The sequence below is a fragment of the Lagopus muta genome, chromosome 8 (assembly GCF_023343835.1).
Source record: "Lagopus muta isolate bLagMut1 chromosome 8, bLagMut1 primary, whole genome shotgun sequence".
In the NCBI taxonomy this organism is placed as follows: domain Eukaryota; kingdom Metazoa; phylum Chordata; class Aves; order Galliformes; family Phasianidae; genus Lagopus; species Lagopus muta.
The window spans coordinates 25094325-25104016 of record NC_064440.1 but is presented as its reverse complement, the minus strand read 5'-3'; the positions used below and the strand labels follow the sequence as shown (position 1 = coordinate 25104016).

The 9692-nt window shown below is 44.9% G+C and overlaps 1 protein-coding gene across 1 annotated transcript in view; it reads left to right on the top strand.

Annotated features, from left to right (window-relative positions):
• Window positions 1-299: 299 nt before the first annotated feature.
• The window catches only part of FAM117B (family with sequence similarity 117 member B), a 28893-nt gene continuing 19500 nt past the window's right edge, over window positions 300-9692 (top strand). Inside the window, exons 1-2 of the mRNA XM_048953208.1 lie at window positions 300-953; window positions 6658-6809. Of these exons, the coding sequence (XP_048809165.1) occupies window positions 413-953; window positions 6658-6809 (693 nt within the window). The 5' untranslated portion in view covers window positions 300-412. The remainder of the gene's footprint in view (window positions 954-6657; window positions 6810-9692) is intronic.

The window sequence follows — 9692 nt, the reverse complement described above, 5'->3', positions numbered from 1 at the left end:
CCGCCCCCGCCGCCCGGCCCGCGGGGATCGCCCGCAGCCACAGCCCCGCGGCACGTGCCGGGGCGGCGTGGGGCCGCGTGTCGCTTTAAGCGCGGCCCTCTCCCGCTCCCCGCGCAGGCCCGGCCGCTCCGCAGCGCGCCCCGCAGCCAATGGGCGCGCCGTAACTGCGCGAGCCGAGCGGCGGCGCGGCCAATGGGAGTGCTCGCGGGGCGGGCGGGGCGGGGCGGGCGGCCGGGGCACTATTGTTGATGAGGCGCACGGCGGCGCGGCGGGCAGCGTGCGGAGCTCGGGGCCGGGCGCGAGCGGAGCGCGGAGCGCGGCACGGCGGCCGCCCGAGGCGTCGAATCCCCGCGAGGACCCGCCCGCGCCCCGCGCCCTTCTCTCGGCTTCCCGCTGCTGGCCCCGGCGGACGATGTCCCACCAGCGCGTGCGGCGCGGCGGCTCCCCGACCCCCGCCGCCTCCCCCGGGGGAGGGGGCGCGGCGGCGGCGGGCGGCGGAGCGGGAGCGGGCGGCCGTCTGCAGCCCATGCGGGCCACGGTGCCCTTCCAGCTCAAGCAGCAGCAGCAACATGGCAGCCCCACGAGGAGCGGCGCCAGCGCCCCGGGCGGGGGTCTCGCGCGCGCGGCGGCCGCCTCGCGCAGCATCAGCCCCACGCGCGCGGCGCCCACTGGCGGGCGGGCCGGCCCCGCCGCGGCCGCGCAGACGCCGGGGGGAGGCGGCAGCCCTACGCGCGGCGGCGGGGCCCGGGGCAGCCCCCCGCGGCCGCACCAGCTGCCGCCGCCGCCGCCTCCCCCCCCGCCGCCCCCGCCGGCCGCTTGTGGGCCCTCGCCGTGCTCCTCGCCGCTGCCGGAGGGCGGCTCCGCGGCGGGCAGGGTCCGGCACCCGCGGCACTCCCCGGAGCGAGGCAGGAGCTCGCCGGAGAGGAAGAGTCCCGGCTCGCCGGGCCGCAAAGGTGAGCGCTGCCCCGGGCACCCGGCGGCCGCTGCCTGAGGGGGCGGGGGGCGCGCGGCCGCTGCCTGAGGGGCGCTCGAGGATCCGAAGCCGCGGCAGCCGTTCCGTGAGGGCGTCGCGGGGCACTGAGTAACGTGCGGAAATCGTGCGCCTTTCCTTTTGTTGCTTTTCCTTCATCTAAAAGCACGTTTATAGCCAGACTCTGTGTATTTCCCATCCTGGCCCCTGAGGAGGAGTGCTGCCACATTACCTGGTCGTAATCACTTGGTGCTGTGCTTCAACAAAGCAGGCGTTCGCTTTGTTTTGCTTTCTTTTCAGAGGTACTTCTCTGATGCATTTTGGGGGAGCAGGTGTATGGTATGGTACGGAGCAGTGCCACAGAGGCGTTTAGGCTCTGCTTTAGATGTCCAGCTTTGCGGATAAGATTTGCTTTACTGAAGGTTGCGTTCTGAGGCTCTGGATTGAAGAATGTCTATATTCTTCACTGGAGACTGTTGCTAATCATTAATCTTCTTCCTGGAAATGGTATTGAAGCTCTCATCTGAGACGCAGTCTCCTGACCTGGAAATCAAGGAGGAGAACGGCCGCTCCTGACAGCCAGGTTCAAAAGTGCATCAGGCTGCTGAGGGTGTGGAAGTCGTACTGTCTGCAGGTCAGGATGTCAGGGCTGCTGGAGCCATGCTGCTCAGTGAACTTCTTTACCAGATCTGAGAACTAGCTTACAGAAAGAAACCGGGTAACTTCATCACCCACATGCTTACAGAACTTCTGGTTTCTTACAAGATGTGCAGAGAGTGATAAGTGGTGTCTGTTTACTTTCTGCCACCTGATTACATTTCTGAGCAGTGCTCACGTGGACCCAAAATGCAAATTGACTCTGGTTCATACTGCTTAATATTTGTCTTGTGTAGTCCAGTGCTTGACAGACCCTGAGCCAGCTTCACTTTCCTCATCTAGCTGAGAAAATGTAGCCACATGCTGGAATGTGGAAGTGGAACTTTCAGCTTTGTGTGGGGCTGGAGTTGTGCAGGACACTGTAGGGTAACATTCAGAGCCTACTACTGAATAACAGGTTTTCCTGCTTCTTGTTTTCAGTTTTTGGTGGCTTCTGTTTGTTCTTATTGCTGCACCCACGTTGTGGTTTTGGGTTACTGTTTTTGTTTGTTTCTTTAGATTGAAAGGAACCTTAAGGTTAGACGAATGGTAGCTGCTTCTGAACTTCACTACTGATTCTTCAGATTGTACGCTTTAGGCTTAACTTCATGGTTTTGAGGCGTTCTTTTCTGAACACCTGGATAATTCTGAACGTTCTGAATAATTTTGAACTGGGATTTTTTATCATCTTCCTTAATATATAGGAGCTCCAAGTTAGATATAGAAAATGTTGATTCAATAGGTTCTTTCTCTGGGTGTGTATTTTCTGGTTTGGTTTGTCTGCTTTAGATCTAGGTATTCTAACCCATTCTAACCCAACCAGAATTGCAACTAGACGTTCAAAACACTTAGCTGAATTTGCTATTGATGATGGGGTAACTATAAGCTGGAGGTGTGGTAGCACGGTCCCTCCATTTCTGTGTTTTTCTTCCTGCTTCCTCCCAAGGTAAGACCAAGAGTTTAGATCTTCTCACAACACAAAACACTGTTTTGTTCTCTGATACTCTCTCCCTGCAGTCTCCAGCACTGATTTCACAGGCTTTGGCTTCTGCTTCCATATTAATCAGTGCTGATTTTGTGCTGTCGTTCCTGTCACCTGCATGATGACTAACTCTTAACCCTCATTCCTATGCTGTCTCCTGCCATCTCCAGTTGTGGTTCCGTTCTTTCATAGGCATCTTTACTCATCTGCACACCTCTGTTAGAGGAACTTAGTCATGTTTTTTTCCCTTTCTCTCAGCACATCTTCCTTTTCTATATAACAAGTTTGGCATCCGTAAAGCCTGGTGACTTTCTTCCCTTTTAGATCTATCTCAAACTACTTTGTATTTTAATTATTTAGAGTAGTACATGAAAAAGTGACACTAAAGCCCACTTGTGTGAAAGAAAGTGAAAGAGACTGTTAGAATGGAATATCAGGAAGTCATCAAGCTTGGATGTGAACTTGTCCTGGCTGGAGGGAGAGGATGTGGAACTCCATCACACCTAAATGTCACTGTAGAATTTCTTTATTTCTAAAACTTAGTGAAAAGCAAAATAATAGCTGCAGACCTATCAACATTAATTGCCAAATGTTGCAGTACTTAAAGAAGACATGACTGTAGGTTAAGAGAGTACAAAAGGCTTTGTGTATCATCAGATGACTGCTTTGCTTGCGTAAGCTGTTTAGCAAATGATATGTGTACAGAAAGTGAACTCCTTTTTGCAACATCATAATTTAGATTTCTTGTGGCCAGCACTGCCAGGGAGCGTGTTTAAATTAGAAGTGTTTTCTTGCACTGGAGTTAAGTAACGTGAGCATCTTGGGCTTTCTGAGTCTTGGTTTTGTATACTTTTCCCAGAGGTTTGATTTTGTAAAACAGCGTTGAGTCATTCTCCTACCCAGGCATCGTTTTGAGTTGCTAGAAGCAAATGAGTGAGTAGTTCTTCTACATCTAAGGGAAGGTAGCAGCCAAGGCTGCCTTCCAGAGGGAAAACATATGGTTGTACTGTGTGTCTCAGTGCCATTTGAGCCTGATGAATGCTTGCAGTGCAACATAAACAAGTTTCTCTCTGCAGCATTATTCCTTTGTGAGGTCTCCAGTGTAAAGGTGTGCAGTCTTACGACTGAGAAAGGAAACCAATGTGACTGTAGTTGTGGGACTGATATGTTAAGAAGACCCACCCCAAGGCAGTGTTATCTTTCCTACCTTTCAGTTGGTTATTGCTACGCATCTCTGCTCAATTTTGCTCTCCAGTCTCACTGTCATGCTGCCTTAGCTTAAATGGCCTTCCGAGGAGGCTCACTTGATGCGCGTGTTAGATGTATGGATAGGTGGCTTGCTGTCTCTCAGTAGTGCTGCAGTGGCTCATGAAGACACAGTAACTACTGGGTATTTTCCCACGTTGTGGACCTTGTTGGTTTGTGCTGTGTGTGTCCTGTTTATATCTCGTTCTCTTATTTTGCTTTGTTGGAAACCAGCTTGCAGAAAGACTTTGATTCTATGCGGGTTTATTTAGGGCAGTAGGGGACGGGTAGGAGGGTTGATGCTTTCCACAGACGTTTGTTTAAAGAGGTAATCGGGGCAATTAAAACAGATCTAATATTTAAGAACTGTATGTTTGATGAAACATCTCCATTGTTTTTCATCAGCCACAGCTGTTGTAACTGTTATCTCTATGGAGGCAGATCTCTTGTTATGTAGGTCACATCAAGGGAAAATAGCAGCTGAGCACTTGGAGTACTGTAGAGGAAAATGCAATGAAGGCGCTGCATGTGTTTCCATTGAAGTGTTTTGAAACAGCGTGGAGTTGAAGTCTGTGGCAATTTGTGTCCAGACGTGTTGTGAGAGTGGAAAGGAAGTAAACGTGTGCCATTATCCTTTACTATCTAAATTAAGGCAGTCTTCTGACATCCAAATTCACTGAGGGAAAGTCTTTTTCCTTTAATTTATGATATTTATAGTTTTTGTAGCTTGAAATATGCTGCTTCCCTTGAACTTAAATAATAAGCAGCTTTCTGCCCTGCCGTTCGCCCCATCCTCACCATTTTGGTGGGGGAGGGGAGGCAGTAGCAGCTTCTGCTTCTTCAATTGTGAAGCTGTCTGATGCAGTTGCCTTGCAGATGATGTGAGTGACTACATGCGCTTCCTGATTATTTTTTCTCACATCCTTTCTGTTTCCTCTTGGTAAAGAAGAGAGAAGCTTCTTGAAGAGGAATAGTGATAATTCAGAAGAAAAATAAGTAAGGGCACTACGGCAGGTTTTTCTCAGAGAAATAATGTGTTTGATGTAACGTGGGAAGCAATCATTTGTAAGGACTTGCATGTTGTATTAGCACGCCACATTCTCCCATGGTGCAGACAAAAGGAATCATTTTGAAATCTTCTGATAGAAAGAGACGCTCTGGTGTGCTGAATGGTAGTAGTAGAGACTTGCTTTGATACAGGACTCTTCAAGTGCGTGGTAACTTGAAAACTGAGCTTTGTTGCTACTCCCTGAGAGCAGATCGGCACTCGGCTCAGTACACAGAGTTTGATCTTCGTTGGTGCAATTAGAAATAATAAAACAGATGAGGTTCCCGGACTGCTTTATGTTAATGTGGATAATTATAGTGCTTCATGGTTTTAATGTATATTCCTAATGCAGTGTTTGTATGAGGATAATTAATACAGAATGTCGGTAGACTTACATTTAAAAGACTGGCATTCTGGGAATGTTGTCCACGCCACTGAACCTCTGTAACTAACAGGTTTTATTAGTCTCTGTGTATCTTTAATACATTGAAACGGCACAGAAATTGAATTCTGGACTTTTAATGGTAGTGGTTTTATCTTATGACTAGCAGTCTGACAGTAATCGGAGCACAGCTTCTTTTGCACATGGATGAATTTATGTAGAATACAAATTGCCATGGTATTTCTGCTTTTAGTATGGAACTTGTCCAGAGACGTAGTCAGGAAGAGGATGTATGACTGAGCTTTTCCAGAGCCCTTCTAAAGCTTTCTTCTGATCTCTATATACTGCTTGCTGTGTTTTAACCACTCATCTTAGGCCTCTGTATTCTCTATAGGTTCAGGTATAATTCTGTGGGGAGTAAAGAGTGTGCTAGTTAGAACATTTTGATTTCTGAATTTGAATTTTACATCTAGAAGAAATAGCATATGAGAATATATGTATATCTGAGGCCTGTATCTTTCTTATCTGTAATTTTGTTTAATATGGTAAATGTCACCCCTTAATTTTGAGGGACCTTTCTGTGTGCGGTTGACACTTACTAGCTTACAGTCTTCTAACTGCAGCTTTAAAATATTGTTGGCAGATGCAGATTTCTTTTAACCATGTTCCTATGCCTCATTTTGCTTCCTATCTTTGTTATTTTAAATCTCTTTCAGAGGAGGCTCATGCTAGTGTCTAAATTGTTCTGAGAAGTGATATCGGTGTAAACATCAAAATGCAAGAGTTGCAGAAGCTCTAGTGTCAGGCAAATACGAATATAGTAACCAAGCAGTGTGTAAAGGGGGGAAATGCATTGATTATCTTGTGAAGTGTAGATCATTACCTTATCAAAGCTGACTTATGGAACTGGGAGTTAGATAGAACTCTTTGCAAATCTGCTGTGTATCATATGTTGAGCAGGGAATAAAACACTTCAGCCACAACATCCCTTGAATTCACGTAGGTGCAGGGGAAGGAATTAATGCATTAATTTAAGCATTAAATTGAAGAAGTTTGGCACAAATTTTCTTGGTTAGTTGTTGGTGGATGTGAGGAGCCTAGCCATTTTTCATCTGAGCCTTCATCACTTAGTAGCTGTTGCACCTCTGAGGTAATAACTGCTGTTGCTTGGGTACTGATGCAGTGTTTGTGACATTTCACTGTGTGTTATAACTGATCAGAACTTGGAAAAGTGAACAATTCTTCCACTAAAATTATGTTTTGTATCTTGAATAATCTTGTAGTTCTAGTAGTGCTAGAGTATATAATAGTATCTAGTTTTATATGACTTACTGTAGGCAATTAAAAGAAGTAAGCTTTTTTTCTTGCTTTCTAATCAGATGTTATTACTCTAGCAGACAAATCAAGGCCACCTTCATCAAGCCCTTCCAGTATTATTCGCCGGACTTCCTCATTGGATACACTTGCTGCTCCCTACCTTGCTGGACAGTGGCCTCGTGATAATCATGGACAAGCTGTTCCATGTATGAGAGACAAAGCCACACAGGTTGGTCAGATTATTTATTTTACGACAGCGTATTTAAGTATAAGGACAGTGTTTAGATGTAAGAGGGTTATTCCCTTCTGAGCATTTGCTTTGGCTTTCTTGCTCACAAGCTCCTGTTTGCTTTCAAGTTGCAGAAATTGTGCCTTTGCAATGATGTATTTGAGTTATTTGCATTCTCTAAAATCATGAACTATGATACATTATATGAGTTCCACTTTATTATCTCAGAAAGGCATTTGTGCATTGCACATCTGCTGAGGGAGTTGGGCTTGTTTAGCTTGGAGAAGGTACAAGGAAGACCTGATAGCAGCTTTCCAGCACTTAAATGCAGCTTATAAGCAGGAGAGAAATCAACTTTTTATGTGAGTAGATAGTGATAGGACAAGGGGGAATGGTTTTGAGCTAGAAGAGAGGAGATGTAGATTATTTGTTGGAGATATTTTTCACTGAAAGGGAGGCGAAGTTGTGGAACAGGCTGCCCATAGAAGTTGAGGATGCCTCATCCCTAGAGGTGTTCAAGGCCAGGTTGGAAGAGATCCTGGGCAGCCTGAGCTGCTGCCCGATTGAGCGGGTAGCAATGCAGTAGGGGTTGGAACTAGATGATTTTTGAGGTCCCTTCCAACTCAAGCCAATATATGATTGTATGATCTGTTTTCTCATTGTTCTGACTGTGTGCAGGATACTGGAATGCTCTGGAACTTAAAATGACTCTTTATATGTCTGTCTGTCTCCAAACTTACTAAAAAAGCTTTTCTAGTGCCTTCATAGAAGTTACTGTAGCCTTTTCCTTAATAGACAGTTGATCCTGTGATTGCAAAAGGCCTTTAATATTCACCTGGAATGTATGCATATAGTGCAGAAGCACGTGCATTGAGAACCTGCTTCACAGAAGCGTGACTGATGCTCGTGTTTAACTGAACTGCAGAGCATCAAAACAGTGATGTGAAATTCTCTGAAGCTGTTACAACTTTTTTGACAAATCATACACAAGTTTTTAATGGTTTGTACCTGTGGAATCTGTAAAGACAAACAATTAAGCGAAGCTCCGTTACAATGGTGTGATGCTTATCATTCCCCTTGTAGGGAGCTATTGCTTTATATCGATTCTTAATCCATACGAAAGTGATTCAAGTCACTTTTCAAAAATATATAAATGCATTTCCATCAGATATTGGCATTTCTTCCCGTGTTCTCTGGGTGCATTTGGGCAGCGCATTTCCCAATCTTAGAGTGAAAGAAAGAGCCAAGTATCTCAAGTTCTTAATCCCTAATCCTAGAGCATGGTTTCAACAATGGGTCTCCACCAGTTCCAAAGAATATAAGAGAATGATAGTTGGAAGATAAACTGGCAACTTCTGGGACATACTTGAGACTGAGCCTGCCTTGTGTTTGGTAGCAATAATAGAAGAATAGCTGTAATAGATTTGTGTGCTGTGTCCTCAAACATATTGGATGTTGAGCAGATGTCTACAGTGTTGGTTGTTACCGTATGGCTTTCTTGACATTTAGGGCAAAAAACTAAAGTCTGCACAACCCAAAAACTAGTTCAGTAGTAAAGGAAGGTGGTTTGTAGAGGAGTAAGTCTACGGGGATAAGGTGGAAATAGAAACTGGTGAAAAAAAGGAGAGCTGAAAAACAAGTTTTCTTGAAAATGAACAGGAGAAATGATTGGAAGACTGGGCTAAAAGGGTAAGCAAATCATAGTAAGAGGGGGAGGATACAGGAAGGTGTATGATGTATATAAGAAATTGCTATTCGTGCCCAGCTGTTAAAAGACACCATCAAACAGCATAACCACACCTGTGTGGTGTCTTAACTATTTATTTTCACACTTGATTTCTTAGAATAACACTTTTCTCAAAATAATTATTTCTATGCTACTGCCAAAGTATTTGCAATATTCAGTTCATTTCTTTTCGCTTAGTTTCATTTTAATTTGAGTTGTGGTTGGTTTTTTATTATATGGTTGTTGTTTTTTTTTTTCAGATAGATTAGATACATTTTTCTTTTTATTTTTTTTTCTTCTAATTCTGCCACACCTAACTGAAATAGTAATTGTGTTTTTATATATAAAAGGAAACAAAGATTTGTGGAACAGGCATTGTGTATTTCCTTGCAATGATTATATTTAATGGTGATTGATGTTAACATACTGTTGAAGGAAATAACAATCTGTTTGCATTTCTTCTTGAAAATACAGCAAATGAGGAGAAAATTCTGGGATACAGGTGTACATCTGTATGTCCAAACCTTTTGTTGGTGTGACACTGAGGCTTTGTGGTTTTCAGTCTTTCCTAGTGCACTTACAAGCAACCATTCAAGTCAGGTCCAATTTTCAAACATGATTTACAATTATTATTTTTCCAAGGTGGCATTGGCTATCCAGTGGTATTATTTAGTCTCTGAAGGTGTGACGTTGGGATGAAGTGTCACTTACAGCATATCTTGGGTCCAGTGCGTAGTTTCAGGAAGTCTGATGTGTCCCTCATTTCACCTACTTCTTTAGGTCTGTGTGTCTGATGTGGCTTTTCTAGGTGTGACTTACTGAATTCTGACTGGCATCACAGTCTGAGTTCTGGTAACACAGGTGGTGTGTCAGTATGTAACAGATGAATGTATGCACCCAATTCTATACCCATTTACAAGTGTTTGGAAATCACTGTTCAAAATACAACACTTCAAAACTCTTGTGTTTCAGACTGTGTGTGAGGGGAATGACTGCAAGTACCTTCATGTTCTGATCAAAAGAAGAATGTCACATCTGGGAAAACTGATAGCTAAAGCTTATTTCTATGTGTACAATATGGCTGTGCTGCTGGTGGAACTGCCTTTCAGCAGTATGGTCACTGTGTTTAGATTGCAAAACTTCAGGGAGTATGAATT